The sequence below is a fragment of the Nymphalis io genome, chromosome 5 (genome assembly GCF_905147045.1).
Source record: "Nymphalis io chromosome 5, ilAglIoxx1.1, whole genome shotgun sequence".
Classification (NCBI taxonomy): Eukaryota; Metazoa; Arthropoda; class Insecta; order Lepidoptera; family Nymphalidae; genus Nymphalis; species Nymphalis io.
The window spans coordinates 7,145,498-7,166,993 of NC_065892.1; the positions used below are offsets into that span (position 1 = coordinate 7,145,498).

At 32.4% G+C, this 21,496-nt stretch overlaps 2 protein-coding genes across 3 annotated transcripts; one reads left to right on the top strand and one right to left on the bottom strand.

Moving 5' to 3' along the window:
- Positions 1 to 268: 268 nt before the first annotated feature.
- Positions 269 to 17,943, top strand: LOC126768327 (polyamine-transporting ATPase 13A3-like). 2 transcript variants are annotated; one of them, XM_050486344.1, is made up of 20 exons: positions 269 to 476; positions 3,400 to 3,627; positions 3,730 to 3,958; positions 4,286 to 4,490; positions 4,867 to 5,080; positions 7,016 to 7,146; positions 7,232 to 7,414; positions 7,669 to 7,857; positions 7,944 to 8,156; positions 8,934 to 9,071; positions 9,236 to 9,349; positions 9,501 to 9,774; positions 10,252 to 10,379; positions 10,497 to 10,620; positions 11,727 to 11,888; positions 12,065 to 12,219; positions 12,345 to 12,568; positions 13,141 to 13,289; positions 13,396 to 13,583; positions 14,333 to 17,943. In XM_050486344.1, exons 1-20 carry the CDS (start codon positions 443 to 445, stop codon positions 14,465 to 14,467), a joined length of 3,417 nt encoding a protein of 1,138 aa, XP_050342301.1. In that variant the 5' UTR covers positions 269 to 442; the 3' UTR covers positions 14,468 to 17,943. The 2 variants fall into 2 exon arrangements, with proteins under 2 accessions (XP_050342301.1, XP_050342302.1); XM_050486345.1 differs by having other exon boundaries at positions 3,412 to 3,627.
- A 63-nt stretch (positions 17,944 to 18,006) lies between these two features.
- Positions 18,007 to 21,324, bottom strand: LOC126768371 (sodium channel protein Nach-like). Its single transcript, XM_050486394.1, has 11 exons — positions 21,104 to 21,324; positions 20,927 to 21,024; positions 20,754 to 20,856; positions 20,497 to 20,659; positions 20,264 to 20,409; positions 20,083 to 20,182; positions 19,460 to 19,736; positions 19,121 to 19,259; positions 18,914 to 19,020; positions 18,510 to 18,693; positions 18,007 to 18,189 (listed from the first exon to the last, which is right to left on the bottom strand). The coding sequence occupies exons 1-11, from the start codon at positions 21,322 to 21,324 to the stop codon at positions 18,078 to 18,080; spliced, it is 1,650 nt and encodes a 549-aa protein (XP_050342351.1). The 3' UTR covers positions 18,007 to 18,077.
- Between the last annotated feature and the right edge of the window lie 172 nt (positions 21,325 to 21,496).

The window sequence follows — 21,496 nt, forward strand, 5'->3', positions numbered from 1 at the left end:
CCTTCCTAAGCTTCATTACTTGTTGGCGGAGTCCTTTACTGTAAATAAAAACTACAGTGGAGATAATGTAGTATAACGTAATTTTATATAAATAAAATTAAAATATAATTTGAAGTCTAATACATTTACGATGAATTACACGAGATACGAGTAAAAATAGATAATGGTAGCGCTACCAATTTATTAATAAAATTTACTTTTATTTGTAATATATAATCGTTCTATTTTTTTGGCTAGCAATACTGCTTACTAGCAAGCAAGCCGCAAGGTAGCACTTGCTTCTTCTCAATCATAAATGGTGTGATGTGAGAGCGCGATTTTATTTTATGGAATCCCATAAAATAAAATGTTATTTGAAATGAGGTAGCACCCGAAAATAGTAAGGTTAATAACATCTCGATATTATGCCTTAATTTTTCGTGTTGAAGCAGAGTAATTGGGAATGCTGAACATGAATAATACTTTAGTTGCAAATGGTAAGTATGGATCAATTTCTCTTGAAATACAATTAACTGAATTTATTTCTTTATTTCTCAATCTTTTGTTCCAATTTCTATCAAAAACTAATAAGTTATCGTTTTTAAATCAATATAGAATTTGCACATCCACCAACCTTTCCACGTAAGTGCCTTAAATTCAAGTCTATTATTTTTAATTTTACGGTTCATAAGGGTTAAAATGATTTAGTCTATAGAATCTTAGGCCAAATTACTTTGACTTCGATTTTTAGGCTTATAAACATGTAAATATATATTCTATGCAGATCGTATATTGCAATTTTTCATTAAAAATACATTCATTTAAAAACTAAACAAAGAATATATCATAATTAATTAAAAGCTAAGAACATTAAATATATTGATAAAATATTACTTATTTTCTGTAATATGCACATTATAACATTAAATGTCTTCGTTTTCAGAAACAGATGAAAACTTTTTTTTACTTCATTTACTTAGCTTAGCTTTTACCACCTTCTATTATTCCTATGTAAAATAATATGGAAGCCAATTGCATATATATATATCAAAATCATTTATGATAAATGCTGTAGTTATATGTTTCTTACTTTCTTATTATATATTTATATGAAATCAAGTCATTCTATTCTCACTATTATTTATGTTATTAATCCACTTTATTATTTATCTCTATTTTAAATTTTAAAATTTGCAATATTATTTATTTTGATGAAATGAGTATTACAATAAATAAATAGAAATAAATTCACCATTTACGTTGCTGGGGATACTGTTGGGATAAAGACTAACACATTACAATAATTATTAATAACATTGGAACATGTATTAGTCTTTATTATGTGTGACGATAGCATATTGTGTTTGCACCTTTAAGCCATTAACAATTGATTACCAATGTCTTCTAATTTGTATTGCTTTTGTTTTGTCTTTTTTTTTGTTTATAGTATTGATTCACATAAAAATTATGCATATGATTTCATACAAAGTTGCGCATCAGCTGCAAATAACGTTTATTGCTTAATACATATCATTCATCATAATTTTTTGCTATTTGTATTAATGTCAATACAATCTCATAGTAGGTTATTAACATATCAAAATGTAAGTGATTGTTACATTCATCTGTTGCTATTTATTGACACACCTAGCAATTATCTACTCCATAGTATATAATAGATGTTTGCATTATTTTAATTTTTCATAAGTATTATCAAGTTATAATTTAGCTTAGATCACTCCTAGCGATGTATTCTATATAACTTTGAAACCCCATACAAATTAGTTTACAGTGGCATTTAATTTGAATTCAACAAAATACTATTGCATTTTATATGCATATGAAAAGTTACTAATGATTATCATAGAATACACAGTAATATTGATTCATTCAGGAAATATGATCTACTGATAAGATTAAATTGTTATCAGATTTGAATTATAGCTTCAGATGTGTAACTTACAATATTCTTGAGTGGTCAGATGAAATATTTTCTACACTTTTTTAAAATATTTATATATATAAATAATTGTTTTGGCATATTGTTTTAAAAAAACAAGTAGTCTTTAAATTATACTTATTATATATATATTTAATTTACATTTATTATCAAATGCCTATGTTCTCTGTATAAAATTTACTATTGGTTTGCATAAAATTTAATGTTATAATAGGCATACTTTTACTTTCCTAATGATCATTACTCATTATATCAATTCTACATAAATGTTAGGGCACTTTTTTAAACATAACTATTATTTTAAAAGCATAATATAAATACACAAAGACGCACTTCGAGAGCACGTAAATTTTGTCAATTTATTGTTTTGTTCAAATTAAAAAACATATGGAAAAAAAGCCTTGGCTGATTGACCTAAATTACCACACCAAGCCCACTTTCATTTATTTCAAATAAAATATATACCATGGTATATCAACTCAAAATAAGATTGCAAAAAGTTACCCAAATGATAATTGATGTCTAAACAGTATTCCAAAAAAAATATATGCAAATCAAAAGGAAGAGGGATATAGAGTCTTAATTACCTTTCCCAGAAGCAAGACCAATCCATTCAAAATATTATTATCTAGGTATATAGAGTTTCTATATACTTTGAATTTGCATAAAAATATACAGACATACTTTCATGAATATTTTCACCCCATAATAAGTCTATCGCTAAATTTATTACCTAAAAGTCTAAGTAAATTCTTAGAATTGGTGTAAAAGAAAATCCGTTTTTACCAGGTCTTCTGAACTGAAATTAGGTTTAGTGACAAGATAGTGTCTATCTTTAAAAATCTTTTTTTTTATAGAATAGGAAGGCAGACGAGCATCTGGATCACCTGATGGTAAGTGGTCACCAACGCCCTTAGACATTGGCATTGTAAGAAATGTCAACCATCGCTTACATATCCAATGCGCCACCAACCTTGGGAACTAAGATTTTACGTAGCTTGTGCCTGTTATTACACTGGCTCACTCACCCTTCAAACCGGAACACAACAATACTAAGTACTGCTGTTTTGCAGTAGAATATCTGATGAGTGGGTGGTACCTACCCAGGCGAGGAAGCACAAAGCCCTACCACCAGTAAATCTTATGCAATTATGACATCAGGTTATAATTAGATATAAAATATTAGTGAGCAAAGTGCTCTGTATTTACATTTATTTAATAAAGTAATCTAGAAATTGATTAAAAGTGAGCAAGATGCAGATAATATAAGTCTTTATAATTTTTCTCTTTGTAATGTTAGAAACATTGGTAAAAGTAAATATTTGTCTTCAACAAATATGTTTAATATTTCAAAAGCCAGAATATGAGAAGTAAATATAATAAGCAAACATTACTATGCTGTTGCCACACCTAACAGATATCCCCAGTGAGGTATGCAGATATGTTCTTTTATATTACAGATGAATATGAAGTTATCGGGGAGGCCCAATGGCAAATCTTGGAAACAAACGCTGATGAGCAAGTTATCAAAATCTATGGCTACAAGTATTCAAAAATACGTGCAGCTATATTTCATACAGTTTGCATGTCACTATGTGGACTACCATATTTTGCGTTTTCATATTATCCAACATTAAACCGATTCAAATATATAAAATGCAGTTTAAAAACGGCTGATGAATTATGTGGTAAGAATTTTATATGGGGATGTTTAATATTTAAAATAATCAATAGTGTTTGTATTTATAGGCAGAACATGAATAAGTTAATATTTTTTTTAAATATTTTAGTAACAGATGGCGAAGACTCTTTCCAGATCGAAAAAGTAAATGAAATAGATTTGAGCCTCTCCAGCCATAGAGGAAATAGACTGCGCTATTTCGTTTACCAACACAGCCGCTATATATGGCTTAATGATAACGGCATCTTCATCAATGTATTGGCACTCAACGAAAAATTAACAATAAGCATGTTGATGGAAAATATGTGTGGCATCAATAAAAGGCAACAAAATGAATTGTAAGTAATATTATAACCTAACATGTTATGTATAACCATTGGCTTAAAAGTGCATTGCGATTTTTAAACACATATTTATGAATATTTTTGCATCTGGTTCAGTATAACTCTCCAACTTGGATCGATAAAAATTTCATTTTAAATAAATATGTATTTATTAAATATTTACTTAAAGCGTATGTATGTTATATAAATTTTGCCTCAAATTATATAATTATTAGTTTTTTGGCCTTATTTTTCATGTATGATATTACATATTTGCTGCCATATTTTCGAAATAACGTTTTATGGCGAATGTATTTTTTGCATATATATTTTTGCTTATAGGATTAAATTGTATGGAGGCAACTCAGTAGAAGTCGAAGTTAAATGCTACTGGACAATATTTGTGAATGAAGTATTCAATCCGTTTTATTTATTTCAAGTTTTTTCTATAATCCTATGGTCACTGGATGAATATTATCAGTATGCAACTTGCGTTTTCCTGCTTTCTGCGGCTTCGTGTATGATGGCGCTGTATCAAACTAAACAGGTAAATAAGATGGAAAATGCACATTGGTTTTACCAACAAGACAACAATAAAAGGAAAATTTGTTCCTAATATATCTTAATAAAAGGAAATTGTCTTAAGAATTGTCTTATTTAATATGTCATTTTAACAGTTATTGCATAGAAAATTTGTCAGTATCCTTCTGTTCAAAGTTATTAACAAATCGGGCCTTAAATGAATTATATTCTGTTATTTAATATGAACCATAATCCCATTAATGTTGGATTTACATATAAATTGAGATGACTGCTGTATCTGTCTATACTAAATTTTACTAATCAACAATGTTTTAAATTGTATTAGATTATATGTAGGTATATATATGTGGAGGTAAATAATAATTTAAAAAAATGTTTAGATGAGTATAAACCTGCACAAAATGGCGGGCTCGACCAGCACGTTCACGGTGACCGTGCTGCGGCCGACGCGCACGGGGCGCGAGGAGTGCGTGGTGAACGCGGGCCGGCTGGTCCCCGGGGACGTGCTGGTGCTGCCGCCCGACGGCTGCGTCATGCCGTGCGACGCCATGCTGCTCACCGGCACCTGCATCGTCAACGAGTCCATGCTCACCGGTGAGTCACTGACACGAGCACACGGCACGAGTGACTCCAGCTGCAGCAGAAACTTACGATGAACAAATACAGTAGATGTTGTAAGAGTAGTACTCATTACTCAGTACATTACAGTAACAGCCTGTTTATGTCCCACTGCTGGGCTAAGGCCTCCTCTCCCTTTTGAGGAGAAGGTTTAGAGCTTATTCCACCACGCTGCTCCAAAGCGAGTTGGTAGAATACACATGTGGCATAATCTCAATGAAATTAGACACATGCAGGTTTCCTCACGATGTTTTCCTTCATCGTCAAGCAAGAGATGAATTATAATCCCAAATTAAGCACATGAAAATTTCAGTGGTGCTTGCCCGGTTTTGAACCCACCACTTTTGGTTTTGAATCATCGGTTAAGATTCACGCGTTTTAACCAATAGGCCATCTCGGCGGTCTTACTCAACTTGATGAATTTAAGACAGAACAATGTTTTTGAATAACATTTTAAGTTTCGCAAAGAGAAAACCTAAGTTTTAGCTCGGTTTATGTCTTTTTCTGTACCACTGATAACAAGCGAAATTTAACGGTGATCGTTGTTTAGTTAATTCGTGAAAGCGTAACAAATTAACAAACTAACTTTCGCATATATATTACTATTTGGATGATTCAAATCAATATACATGCAATTTATTGGATATTCGAGTTTCATAAAATAAAGCTTTCATGTCTTATATAGGACAATCGCGTCTGACAATTGATCGCATATTGTCCAAATTTAAGTTTAATTAAGGGCTTGTGTTGCGTGAGTCTTTCTTAACTACATCAATGATTATTAATTGTTGAGTTATGGCACGACACACTATCTTTCGGGTCTGTCTTCACACGGGTACTATTAAGTTTTATATTTAAGGTTTATTTATTATTATTATTTTTATAGTATAGGAAGGCAGACGAGCATATGGGCCACCTGATGGTAAGTGCTCACCAAACGCCCTTAGACATTGGCATTGTAAGAAATGTCAACCATCGCTTACATAGTCAATGCTCCACCAACCTTGAGAACTAAGATTTTATGTCCCTTGTGCCTGTAATTACACTGGCTCACTCATCCTTTTAAACCGGAACACAACAATAACAAGTACTGCTGTTTTGCGGTAGAATATCTGATGAGTGGGTGGTACCTACCCAGACGAGCTTGCACAAAGCTCTACCACCAGTAGATGTTCATATTACGAAATAATTATACACCATTATTTTTTTTCGCAAAACCTTAAATGTACTATCGGTACTTGTTTTCAAAGTCGTAAATATTAAATTAAATATCTGACCAGTAAAGCGATGGTTATATAAAAATAACATTTCACTCAAAAAAGCCAGTGTAATTACAGGCACAAGGGACATAAAATCTTAGTTCCCAAGGTTGGTGGCGCATTGGATATGTAAGCGATGGTTGACATTTCTTACAATGCTAATGTCTAAGAGCGTTGGTGACCACTTACCATCAGGTGGCCCATATGCTCGTCCGCCTTCCTATTCTATAAAAAAAAAAAAAATTGTTTGAAAGAAAAGGCCCGCTTTAAAATATAATTGCATTTTCATTTAACCGTTGTTAGAAGCATTATTTAAGTAAAAGTAAATTACGAACGTTCTTTTAAACACAGTGGGTTTTTTAAATTTTTCATACAATATTCAAATATTACTTAGTATTCGCTCGAAAGGTCTTACAAGAAAATACTTAAGTGCTTTTATTACTCTATTATCACTTTGAAATTCCATGATAATCGGTTAAGTAACTTTTGAAATAAATGTATAACTTCAAACAAACAATCATATACATTTTTTTGTGTATTAATTAATCTTCTCGAGACTACTTAAAATATAATAATTGTCGGTATAGATTTATTGTAATTTATAATTACTAGTAGCTAGTAAATTAAACATATATAATATATATATTTTTAGGTGAAAGTGTACCTGTCATGAAAGGACCCCCCTGCGTTTCACAAGAAGTTTATTCAACGGATACGCACAAGAGGCATACGCTTTTTGCTGGCACACACGTAATCCAAACAAGATTCTATGGAAACAATCAGGTATTGTGTAAAACATTTACACCTTTAAAGTTTTACAAGAATCTTGTTAGTTTATTTGGTTAGTTATAAATGACCTTCGTTTCAGGTGTTGGCGAAAGTCGTTCGCACCGGCTTTTACACTGCCAAAGGAGAGTTGATTAAAAGTATTTTATTTCCGAAAAAATTTGATTTTCAATTTTATAAAGACGCCGTTAAATTTGTCATATTTATGTTCTGCATCGCCGCTATCGGAATGGCATACTCGATTTGGCTATACGTACGCCGAGGTGTAAGTTTAAACTATTACCATTTCTAACCATATATGTTTATTAATTTACATAATTTTTGAAGTATGAAGTAATCACATTAAAACTCGAATAAAATACACATAATGTTTTCTTAAATATATTTTTAAATATTAATTTTAACATATGATGGAAAAAAAAATCGAATTGTTATTGCATTTTTTTCATGTAAAATTTAGAAAGAAAAATCTAACATAACTTGCTACTTCAAAATCAGTTAACATGTACAACTTTCCAGAGCCTTTTGGGTACGATTGTGCTACGCACGCTGGATATAATCACCATAGTGGTGCCTCCAGCGCTGCCCGCTGCCATGACGGCCGGCATCGTCTACAGTCAGCAGCGCCTCAAGCGCAACAAGATCTTTTGCGTGTCCCCGCCGCGCATAATCATGTGCGGTAAACTGCAGGTTATGTGCTTTGACAAGGTACATTATGTTTCTTTTTATTTTGCTTGCTTGCCATGTATAATCAATCTAATATTTTATTAATAATCTTATTTAAATATTTTCAGACGGGAACTCTAACAGAGGATGGACTGGACTTTTATTCAGTGATACCATTCAACCCTACTGAGAAATTTGGTCGACGTTGCAATGAAATTGTTGATCTACCCAATAAAAGCCCTCTTGTTCAAGCCTTAGCATCTTGCCATTCACTTACAAGCATTCAAGGACAATTAAAAGGAGATCCATTGGACTTGAAGATGTTTGAATTCACTCAATGGGTATTTATATTTCTAGTTTTTTTAGTTACTTACGAATATAGGGTAATACCGCCAGCGGCTTTAAACATGTGTTCAAATAGGGGAATAGGCTGTTGTTAGGTACTCTAAGCACTTTTCTATACCCTTGACAAAATGCATATTATATATATGATTCAATATGGGTTATATAGCATCTTTTGTCTAAATGATATAAGGAAGTAACAGCCTTTTTTTTTTTTTTTTTATAGAATAGGAAGGCGGACGAGCATATGGGCCACCTGATGGTAAGTGGTCACCAACGCTCTTAGACATTAGCATTGTAAGAAATGTCAACCATCGCTTACATATCCAATGCGCCACCAACCTTGGGAACTAAGATTTTATGTCCCTTGTGCCTGTAATTACACTGGCTCACTCACCCTTCAAACCGGAACACAACAATATCAAGTATTGCTGTTTTGCGGTAGAATATCTGATGAGTGGGTGGTACCTACCCAGACGAGCTTGCACAAAGCCCTACCACCAGTAAAGCCTCTGAATGTCCCACTGCTGAGATGAGGTCTTCTCTCCTTTTTTGAGGAGAAGGCTTGGAGCTTATTCCACCACACTGCTCCAATGCAGGTTTCCTCACAATGTTTTCCTTCACCGTCAATCACAAAATGAATTATGAACACAAATTAAGCACATAAAAATTCAGTGGTGTATGCCTGGGTTTGAACCCAAACATACATTCAGATTCATGTGTTCTAACCACTAGCCCATCTCGGCTTTTTATGATAATTTTTTTTATAAATTTAGGTTCTTGAAGAGCCAGGACCTGAAAATACCAGATATGACAACTTAACTCCAGCTATTGTAAAGCCAGCCACTGTGAACAATGAGGATCTTCAGAACTTGGACAATTATGATCCATTTACAATGGAGATGCCTTATGAGGTATGTTACTTTAAGGTTTTGCAGTTATAATTTAAAATGTATGTTAAATAATGCTTCTTTATATAGACGTAATATGTCGGGCTAAGAATTTATTATTATATGATAAAATTTTAAAAAATATTTTTCTTGTAACAAACTAATCCATAGGTTTTTCAACATTTTAGATAGGATTGCTACGCAGATTCCATTTTTCATCATCTCAGCAATCTATGGGAGTTATTGCTCGAGTTCTTGGTCAACCCCAAATGGTTTACTATGTGAAAGGAGCTCCTGAAAAGGTAATTAAAATCTTTCACTAATAAGATAAGCAACATTTTTTAACTATATTTCATTTAATGTAACATACCATTTATATTTAATTAAAACTCATATTTCAATTTATTTGAAAATAAATGTTAGGTACTAAAAAACTTTAAATAAAACTCCAAGGTTGCAGGCATGTGTGATCCTGATTCACTACCAGATAACTTTAGTAGCGTTCTCAACGAGTATACATCAAATGGTTTCCGAGTGATTGGCCTCGCTTATAAGAAATTAGATCGTAAGATGAAGTGGGTTGACGCTCAAAGGCTTAAGCGAGAGACGATAGAATGCGATATGATGTTTTTAGGCTTTCTAGTCATGCAAAATAGCCTAAAACCAGAAACAACGCAAGTGATAAAAGAATTACACGATGCTAATATGAGGCAGGTTATGGTTACTGGTAAGTAAACAATAATATACAGATTTAATTTAAAATATATTAAATAAAAGTACTAACTGCTGTTAACTAAGAGATTTGTCAAAGAATACAAATTTTAACTTTTTCATTTCGGACGGGCGGCGGACGGGCCGTTGGCGTGGTTGGTCGATACTTGCCTTTCACGCTGATGGTTGTGGGTTCGATTCCCACCCAGGACAGACATTTGTGTGCATAAACATATCTGTTTGTCCTAAGTCTGGGTGTAATTATTACCTATATAAGTATGTATTTACAAAAGAAAAGTAGTATATGTAGTATATCAGTTGTCTGGTTTCCATCGTACAAGTTGCTCTGCTTAGTTTGGGGTCAGATGGCCATGTGTGAATAATGTCCCAGAATATTATTATTATTTCATTTAAATGCGCAAACACCTATGAAATTGATGAATGATGACAAATATATGTGTATGCAGAGTAATTGATATAAACCTTGTTTCAGGGGATAATATAATGACCGCTATGTCGGTAGCTCGAGGCTGTTCAATGGTTCAGCCTCATCAAAAAGTAGTGCTTATTACTGCATCCCAACAACTAAATAATGATCAAAGACCAGCACTGAATATGGAAGTTAGTATTTATATATTAAATTATATATATAAGTAATTGTTATTTTTAATATATTATAATAGTAAGTATAAATAGTATAGTCTAAAATAATAGATATAAGAGTTTTTGTGATTGTAGGTGGTAGGCGAAGGTGGTCCACCTAAATTAGCAATGGACGCATATGTCATAGCAATGGAGGGCAAAACTTGGTCCGTCATGCGTACATATTATCCAGAGATGATTCCCACCGTTGTTAATAAAGGTAAACCGTGTTTCATTTATTTATTAATTTTTCTTGTACAAACTTTTCTAATCAAAAGACACGCAGGAAAAAAAATTACAATTTATTCGATTTTATTTTATAAATAATTATTTTAGGTTACGTTTAAAACTCGATTTGTATTCATCCAAAGAAAACTTACATTAGCATAGACATAAAAATATTATATGGTAGTTATCTGTGAACTTATTACTATCTATAGTCTGTTCCAATCATAATAGGAGTAACTAAAAACAAACCGTCAATTAAATAAATAATAATAACTGCTATATTATGCACTACAAACAATTCTTGATTAATATGTCTTCATTTGTAATACAGCAATATTTTTCTAACTACATATTTCCACTTTAATTTTCCCGACAATGAAGACGCCATTTTGCGATGAACTGACAATGATTATAATTATTAGAATGGAGAACGAATGAATTTATATGAAATGAATCAAAAATATATTATTTTATTTTGACTCAAATTTTAGATTTTTTTTAATAGATATTTGTTTATAAGGTAAGTTGTTATTTTTAGTTTAGCAAATATGTAAAAAAAAAAATTGTATCCTAAATATGTAATTAATTTTTATTATTGTTTTTTTCATGTTGATAGTCATTTTGGCTATAAGGTACAATAAGAGTTTTACGTTGAGAGCTCAGAAACGGAATCATATTAATTTTTTGTTTAATGATTGTTTTTTTTTTATTTTACCTGCAATTCATATAACAGAAATCTATTTAATATAAAGTTATGTATAAAACAATGAAATACTTTATCATTTTAGTTTAACTTAAATGTTATGTAAATTCAATGTGTTTATTTACTTTCTTTTCTATTCCCATTGGAATATACTATATTGAATATAAACGTTTTGTCTATATCACGTACACAGACGCCGCCTAAAGTTCTCGTCGTAAATGTTTTCTCTGAGCCCGCTTGGAGCGGAACGCGGCTCGTATAAAGTACATGAGCAGACACGAATACGGAAAAAAAATCTAATCAGTTCGATATAAGTTCATCTATTTGATTGAGTGATCATAGGTGCTGTGTCACGTTACGTGTTGATAGACATGATTTAACCGTACTTGTTTCAGGCATGATATTCGGTCGCTTCGGGCCGGACCAGAAGACGCAGCTGGTGACGGCGCTGCAGGGCGCGGGGCTGGTGGTGGGCATGTGCGGCGACGGCGCCAACGACTGCGGCGCGCTCAAAGCCGCGCACGTTGGCATCTCGCTGTCGGAGGCCGACGCCTCAGGTAATACTGGCAATGAGCTATAAGGCTGCCTGGCTTCTAATTTTGAGTTCTTGGGTTAAAGCTCTGGGTCCAAATCCTACTTCATGCATTACTACAAATTAAATTAAATGCTATGAGGGCAAGTGAATGATGATGATGATACTATATTATTATATTCCATAAACTTTTTTTTACAGTGGCTGCGCCATTTACATCTCAAGAACAAAATATACGATGTGTAAAATTGCTGGCTTTGGAGGGACGATGCGCGCTCAGTACGTCTTTTGCCATCTTCAAGTATATGGCTCTCTATTCGCTTATTCAGTTCTTCTCCATACTTATCCTCTACAATGTGAGTATAATATTCAACACCAAAACTATAGTATTGAAAGTATTTTATTGGTGTTGTGTGATTTTATATACATATGTATGTTTTTTTTTAAACAAGCAGTTAATGAAAAAATATTTTATTTTTAGTTCTACTCCATTCTTGGGAACAATCAGTTCCTGTATATTGATCTTGTTCTTACTACTCTACTGGCACTCTCGTTGGGACGAGCGGCGCCTGGCCCTGTACTTACTAAGCAGTCACCACCAGTTTCCCTCGTAGCCATGACAAGCATATTGCCCTTGATAATGCAAGTTTTATTAGTTCTGATCATGCAACTATCTGCTATTTACCTTTTGGAGTCTCAGGAATGGTAAGTTTTTGATTATTAGATATTCTTTTGTTTTATTTTTTTCCGGAAGACTCAAGGGTCTATTTCTTGCACCAATTCGAATTAGCAAAATTAGAGAATTAAAGACGAATATCTAGGTCAATCTTCGTCAAGTCTATAAGTCGCATATACCGCAACGTGTGTAGCCGCGTCTTACCTGCCATAACAAACAGCGCCGAACATAAACAGTAACTGCGTGACTAATCCAATCATCCATGGTCAGCGTGATATAGAGCTATGCTCGGAGTGGCTAATCCCAGGTGAACTAATGACCTGAAAAAGATGCGACATGGTTGGGAGCGGCTTTTGCCTAGCAGTAAATTACGATTGGCTGATGATGATGATCTATGAATAATTATCTTTTCAATGTCATCTTGTGATTGTATCAGCAATGTTTTATAGCTCGATAAAGAAAGTAATTCTCTCCTTAATACATTATCGTAATTTACGTCACATGAATCCATCTCGCCGTTTGAGTATGTTTGGCCACAAGCACACCTACTTACGCATTTATAATATAATGAAAATACAATATTGTTATATTTTGTTTTAAGGTTTAAACCAGTAGAAGGTGGAGCAAATGTAGAACAAGTGGTGTGTTGGGAAAATACAGTTATATTCATTATTACATCATTCCAGTACTTAATTATGGCTTGTGTTTATGCCAAAGGTTGGCCCTTCCGTCAACCATTTTGTACCAATTGTAAGTATGATTTTTATTAGCTCTTCCATATTAATTTAATCCGAAAAATATTAAAATGAAACTAGCATTGATTAATACATCTATAATTGATTAACATTTTTTTCAGATTATTTGGTAATAACATTAGTGACTCAGGCTGTATTCGTGACAGTGTTATTGTTGTGTCCATGGAAGGCGTTGACGGATTACATGGAAGTTGAGGCTGTGAACATGTCAGATCCTGAAACTTATAGGTTTAGAGTCTATTTACTGATCGTACCCGTTCTGCATCTCCTGCTAGCTATAGCCACTGAGGTTTGTATTCTACAGATTTTACAAACATCTTACATAGTATACTTTACATTTAATGTCACTTGTTCCTGTAGTTCCACTGGCTCCACATTCAAACTGAAACAACAATATTAAGTATAGCTGTTTGATGGTAGAATATTTTATGATGATACCACATGTACCTGCTTAATAAGTGGTGGAAGAATTGTATTACTTTTTCCTTTTTTCGGTCTATTGAATTACTGGGAAATTTATTTCATTGTATGCAATTTCTGCTAAAAATTTGTTTTAATGCTTAAACTATCTGCTGAGCGAACCACCATTTTGCAATTAGTCATATTCCTACACTTTTTTCTATAATATGTCATGCTCGTTAGCTGCGTTAGAGTAAGTTATTAATAAAAAGAATTTTTTTTTTTTTTTTATAGTTAGGAAGGTGGACGAGCATATGGGCCACCTGATGGTAAGTGGTCACCAAACGCCCTTAGACATTGGCATTGTAAGAAATGTCAACCATCGCTTATAGCCAATGCGCCACCAACCTTGGGAACTAAGATTTTATGTCCCTTGTGCCTGTAATTACACTGGCTCACTCACCCTTCAAACCGGAACACAACAATATCAAGTACTGCTGTTTTGCGGTAGAATATTTGATGAGTGGGTGGTACCTACCCAGACGAGCTTGCACAAAGCCCTACCACCAGTAAAACTACTAAATAGTCGATAAAAAAATCCCCAATTTCCTATATCTATATCGAATTTGACATTCACAGGCGACGCTGTCAGATCAAGATCGATTCTCCGCCTTGCTGCGCGTGCTGCGCCGTCAGTGCTCCGACAAGGAGGAGGCGGCGGGCGAGGCGGCGTGTCCGCTGTGGGCGCCGGCCTCGCCCGCGCACGTGTGCTGACGGTCCCGGCCCCGCACAGATGATATACCCCTAGCTGGGGTGCAGTCGAACCGCTTTCTATTTCGATTATTCATCTCTAAATGCATCTCATTAACTAATTACTAGCACAGTTTGTTGGATTGGTTGATGTTTATGATTACTGCTCCGCACCTTACGGTCGGAGCGAATTATATTACTGTCTATGACCTTATTAAAAGGAGTGCAAAGTTTTTTTTAAATCGAATTGTTAGAGATTATCATGTTCCAACATATAAACTGTACAGCTTCATGATAATAGTATAGATTCAAAATTCCATATTTAATTAATGATATAACGGATAGGTTATGCTACGTATCTGTGAAAAGTATTTTGAGGTGTTTTTACTTAGTGTGTCGTTTTCATATTTACTGCTGATTATGTCTTACCCAAATGAATATACTACTAATGAAACTATAGATATAATGAATTATATGATAATGTAAAACTATTTGTGTAATGTAGTTTCATCTACTTTTCTACTTAAGTCGTATTGAAAATAACCTTCCATATGCCATGAAACATGAAATTGGAAGTAAAATATACTCCTACTTAAGATTGAGATTTATAATTTGTCTATCATTGTTTTGAACTTTTGTTGAAAAAACCTTTGCATAAGTTTTAATATTACATATGACTTGCAAGTTCTTACCTAATTTTATTATTTAACTAATATTTCTATTTATTTTATATCAAAATTAAAAAAAAACAACTTATCTTATAGTTAATGGAAATGTCTTGCGTGAACATAACATGTCCACTGTGTGTTTATTTATATTATATTCCAATGGCAGGAGTAAAGATAAACAAATCGTATTTTTACATATTCATTGCTAATATAAACAGGTTTTGAATAATATATCTTTATTAATTTTACTTATAAATTTCTCCAATATTTAATTTTTTTTTATTATTATATTACAGTCACAACCATATATTACTGCAACACCGTAGATTATTGCAAATCTCGATCAATGATATCTTGTCAATTCAAGGTTATCTTTGCTCCTGCTATCAAAATCTGCTAAAAACTTCAAAGATTTTTTTTAACTTATAAATTATTTCTAGTAAAAAACACTTAAAGTTTACTTTAAATGTCAATAGCATAAAAGTTTTTGAGGTATTTACATTGGATAATATAATGTTTTTAAGGTTAATCTTTAGTAATAAAATGTAAAATTAGATAAAATAGTGATTATTGCGGTAGTTGTGTAGCATAACAACTTAGGTGTACTTTATTCAAATAAATTCTTCAAATTATACCAAAAATATTAAAAGACAAAATTTGTCTGATGAACAATTCTGTCCTTTGAATACAAGTAATCAGTATAATTTTATTTATGTGATCTTATAGAAATTAAATTTAATGGGAGTGAGATGATCTAAGGCTGTGTTGTTTCTCTTCTCACTCATCATCTTATTTATAACTATTTAAGTACAAAACTAATGAAATCCAAAAATTTGTTGAAAAACAATTTTAATGTTGCTAGTTAAGCATACATTTATGCCAATAAAGGCTAAAACTACACAAAAGAAACAAACTAATTTGACAAATTAAAAAAAGATTGCCATCTCTTTCTTATGTGTTCGATTTAACTGCCTCGTTGGTCTAGTGACTAGCTTATAAGGCTGCAGATACCGAAGAGCTGGATGATACCCCCGTTGGGTCATTAAATGGCTATTGGGTTCATCTGTCAAGTAATCTTCAGTAAGTCCAGAGTTTGGACGGTGTCGGTGTTTACAATCGCGTACCTAGACGCCTCTCGTGTTGTGTCGGATAGCCCATCGGACTATAGGAGTGATAAAATAGGAAATACACTTGTTTTTTTACAGCAAAACTCCGTTGAGAAAAACTGCCGTAGCCGAAACCCGCCAGAACATCATTTTTATAGAGGGTTATAACGGCAGAGCAAGTTTAATTTAGAGGTCGTGCAAAGGGTCCGCACTAATGCCTACAAAAGATATTTAAACAATTCAAATAGTTTATTTTAAATTAATATATTTTTTTGAAAACCACGTTACCCTTTCTAGTATTGTTTTTTTTATATAACTACCTATGCTTAATATTTCATTAACAAATTTAATTTGTTACTTTTATGTATGAAGTGCTTTTTTTAAAATTTTGTTGAATATTTATTTGTTATTTTACGGTATTTTACATTATTGCTTATTATATTCGAATATTGACCTCTACTTATGCTTTTCAGTTTTTATTGTAATATAACTATAATTAAAGACATTAATATGTATATATATTGTAGTAAGTTATTATTCCAGTTTTTTTTGCGTGTTTCCGAACTATTCTATACATGGCTATACTTATTTTTAATGAATTAGACATACTTGTCATTTAATCTGCTTATTCAAAATAAGTCTTAAAAGTTACTTAATTTCAGGAAATAAATTTTATATAAATATAAAGGTTATGTTAACAAATATTAGTTACATCTTTATTAGAAAAGTTTTAAATGCAGATTTTTGAACATTTCGATTTTTTTAAATTTATTTGTAATCCAACAATCTAACTGCTTTACCAATAAATATTGTGTGATTAGTTAAAAAATGTTGTGTCTTCTACCAAATGTCAAATCCATGGTAACAGTGAGAGAAAACAAACTTTTAACTTAGCCGTAAATGATTAATGATACTTAAGTCAACATTATACTTATCCTATAGCTGTTAGCACATACCTCGTGATTTAAGAAAAATGTTATTTTGTTTCATTGTGTTATATAAAAATATATATAAAATTATGATATTTTGCTACCTTCTTTAGCTATTCAAAAAAATTTTATTGTACTTAATATTTTTGTAAATCATTTAACCTTTCGTAATGTTGTGGTTATTGATTATTTTGTAGCTGTTTTACGTAACAAAGTTTTAGGAATATTTTATCTTATTAAATTTCAATAGAATGCGTACTTAATTTATAAAATCATTTTCGTAATGAATTCAGTTGTACCAAATTAACAATGTAATGTAACCATGACATTCGTAAAACATCCAAAATCATGCAGTTGTGTTTGTTGTACGTTAATTAATTTAATTATTTGTTAGGCAGAATTAAATCATTTAATTACGTATTTATTATTTTATGTATTTAATATATTTAAAAACTAAATTAATTTTGAAATAAAATAGTTATAGTATATTAAAAGGCTATGCATTATTCCTAATAATAGTACTTAGTTATTTTAAAAGCATTTATTTCCCTGTAAGGCATAAACGATACCTAACAAAATTCGCTGAAGATATAAAGAATAGTTCTTTTACAAAATGTTAATTATAATTTATTGAACTGCATTATTGTGATTATATTCGACTTTTATTGTGTACGTTTTAAATTCTCGAATATTTGAACTAGTTGACTATGTCATGGTAATGTAGTTCGATTTGATGTTTACATAAGACAACTTAGATGGATGTGACCAACATATGAAATAAAAATAAAAAATCAGAAAAAAAATCTTTTATTATATCAATAAGCCGTGCCTAATAACGTAAATCGTAATTGTTTATACGTACGATGGAAAAAGGAAAGTGTACAGAAATAATTTAATTAACCAATTCTTTATATTCGTTATTCATTTCCTTTTATGGTAAATATTCAGTATAGATGGGTGGTGGCGAATATTGCGGAGGCTGGATTTCTTTCACGCTCAGTTTAATAGGTCTCTCCCCAACAGGTATTGGCGCTTTCTTCCACCTGGAAGTAAAATCGCATTTCATATTGTAGAATTTGTTAGGTTTGATTATTTTCGTATTAAACAGAACAAAAAAAAAGTCATTTATGTACATAACTGCTAAATTTTGAGTATTATTAGTGGGTTAGAATAATGTTCAGCGCCAGGGAATATGAGTATCTATTTATAAAACGAAAAATAATCTTCATTTCATTATTTTTGTGTCATCCTCAGGGTTTATTGTATGATATAAGGCAATATACAGAAACAGCTAATCTCTGCTAATTCATCTCTAAAGAAATATATAATATCCAATATGAATGGCATAGAAACAAATAATTACCACGGCACCAAACTCAAGTCATGCGGTGGTTTGGGTCTAGCCAGACGTTCAGCGCGCTCGCGTCGCAACGTATCCTTGTCTCTCACGAGCGCGCAGCACGCGCGCAAAGTGAAATAGTAGATCAGCTCTACCCCTGACAGGAGAGAGAAGCCGAGGAACAAGCCGGCTATACCGCCGAAAGACACTGTAATTGACAAAGACATTGAAGGAACTAATATGTTAATACATTGTATATATATTTTTTATAAAATATCTTCTATATAAACATAGTCGGAGACAAATCATCGTTCCGTCGCTTTTTAGGGAACCCTCGAATCAGATATTCTAAGATGAATAAGATATTCGTCTATGTACAGGTAAATGGATTATCTAAAACGACATCTAGTTTTTATATGTATAGATACCTAAAAGGTCCACCCATCCAAAAAGTACTTCACGCTTGTACCTCACCATTGGCCAAGACACAAATTCAATTTCTAATGAATTAGTAGCAACTGGACCTTTGCTCGTGCTAAAAAAAATATAATTTACATATAATTTTAAATATATCACATGAAATTCCAAATCAAAGCCACGTGCTCGGAATAAGCTTTTTCTGAGAAGAATCTTACTCAATTTCTGTAAGTTTTTCAACTTCGTACACTGTATGAGTACATCCTAGTTCACAAGAGCAACGAGTCACGTCAGTTATAACGGCAGCGTATTTAGCAATACAATCCAGCTCTTTTACTGTGCAATGTCTGTAGCCCTCTGTCAATTTTATCAAATTCGTATTAGTTTCTTAACAGAAGATAACTACTACATATATTAGGGTGTAGTGCAAAATTAAATATAACATACCGAAAAATACTAATTATATTGTTTTCTCTGATATGAAAATTTCTATAGTGATTAAATAATTTAGATAAGCGTTCATTTTGTGGGAACTCAGTTGAGAAGCTAGTACTTACTAATGCGTGGATAAAAGTGTGGAACGCATTTGCATAAGGACTGGCATTGCTGCATACGGCATTGCCGCATGCATGCTGAGTATGTATAAATATTAGATGTTTCTAAAATCTGTTCATCAACGAATATACAGCGTCTTTGACGAATCGAAAGCTGCCGCGCATCCTCTGTAGTGTACGTATGTTTGACAGAAAAAGAGACTTTCTCAACACGACGGTCCCAAGAATGTTGAGCGATTTGTTCCAAACCAGCCATTTCTTCTGTTGAGTGTATGTAAATCTATAAAAAGGAAAAAAATGTTTTGAAATTTATAAAAAATAACTTCTAGTTAGGCCTTTCTTATCAAAACACAAAACTAGCCAAAACTAGAGGATTTCTTATAGTCATATAATTACAGTGTTATCATCCGAATTACATATAGGTTACACTCGTAAAACTTTAAATCGATACGAAAGTTACATTTAGTTTTGTAATATAACGAAATCTTATAATTTATAACATATTATCAAATAAATAAATACAAAGAAAATACCATGAGCAATTATTGCGTTTATTAATGAATTGGTTTCTATAAATTTAATGCAAGAGAAACTCATTTATTGTGTGTTAAATATATGAAACGTACATCGATAGTAGTGTCGTTGCGAAAAGAATTGAACATGAATGACCATTTAGCGTCAGTTTCATGAATGAAAGCCTCTGAAAATTGCTCGGTTTGAGTTTGCCTGAAAAAAACATTTATAAAATTGTTAAAAATATTAAATAATATATTTTATGTAGCCTATGGGTAGGTTTTTATAAATTACCATGGCCAAGACTTCTCTGCATGTCTTGAGTTATACGCGTAACAAAAGCCCATCTCTGTAAATACGGGCACTAACAAGTCGCAACATTCTTCAGAATCTCCTTTCCATTCACAATCATAGAATAAGGTTTCGCAACGTCTGACAATCTTAAAATAATAAAATTATAAGTAGATATTAAGCAATTACTTGAAATACAGCAAGAATCGCGTAATGCTTTTTAAAGGAATACCTACATTGAAAACAGCATCTTTGGGTTTTAAAGCAGGCTCGAGTCCGTCGTTCTGTCCATGATAATCCACAAATTGAGATGTCTTCTTAGCTATGGATCCATAATTTAAAGTCGCTAACCACCGCAGCATGTTTTCAGCACCAGCCGGAGGATCAGAACCCCAAATTCTTCATCATATAATATTGAATGAAATAGCAATGACACTTACATTATTTAACATTAATAACATATTTTATTTGTTTTTACTTAATAGTTACTTACTTTTCTATATAATCTTGCATTAGTTGTTCATCCACTGGATTTTGATCACAAATGGTGACTGCTGGGAATGGTACATCCCAGTTGTGAAAATCTGTATCTAATCCTAAAGAATCGTCTTGCTTTAGTTGTAGCATTGTGTTCGGAAAAGATAACGGTAAGAAATAAATGCATACCTGTGATTGTTGGATTCGTTTGGAACTTCTCCCACAAACTCACGATAATGATACAAGTGGCGACAGCTCCTATAGAAGTAAAGCTAAACCACATGAACCTGTCATTAAGAACACGTTATATTTCACAGATTAACAAATAACATGAAATTGAATTTAAATTTATTAAAGTTCACCCACTTTTCACAAAAGGGACGTTCTTTTTCCGCTATGTATCGTACACCGTGTAAAGTTGACTTGTTGAAGAATTCAGTAGTTTGATGACGCAGACTGGCAGCAAGTAAAGATAACGGTCCATCGTCTGATGATTTAGATTTAGGAATTGGTTTTGGAAACCAATTCCTGTGATTTTTAACGTTCTGAGGATCATTTTTAGTTAAACCTTGAGGATGAACCTTCATGACGTTGTTTTAAGCTTAAGCGAATATGTTTTGTGTAACGTTTGAATATAAATGATCGATGGACGACCTTCTATACGGAATCACGCAAGCTGAGATAGCATCGGAGTTATTGATCCCTTAATAACTGTTAACGGCTTCGGTTTATACCTATATATTACATAATTGTATCATA

What these genes read in the sequence shown, in the direction of transcription:
- LOC126768327 (XM_050486344.1), top strand. Translation starts at nt 443, where the DNA reads ATGCTGAACATGAATAATACTTTAGTTGCAAATG. An exon ending in GATTCTATGGAAACAATCAG is followed by an intron (nt 7,147 to 7,231) that starts GTATTGTGTAAA and finishes CCTTCGTTTCAG; the next exon opens with GTGTTGGCGAAAGTCGTTCG. An exon ending in AGGTTATGTGCTTTGACAAG is followed by an intron (nt 7,858 to 7,943) that starts GTACATTATGTT and finishes AAATATTTTCAG; the next exon opens with ACGGGAACTCTAACAGAGGA.
- LOC126768371 (XM_050486394.1), bottom strand. Translation starts at nt 21,324, where the DNA reads ATGAAGGTTCATCCTCAAGGTTTAACTAAAAATGATCCTCAGAACGTT. An exon ending in GCAGAGAAGTCTTGGCCATG is followed by an intron (nt 20,183 to 20,263) that starts GTAATTTATAAA and finishes TGTTTTTTTCAG; the next exon opens with GCAAACTCAAACCGAGCAAT. An exon ending in GACTTGAGTTTGGTGCCGTG is followed by an intron (nt 18,190 to 18,509) that starts GTAATTATTTGT and finishes TTTTACTTCCAG; the next exon opens with GTGGAAGAAAGCGCCAATAC.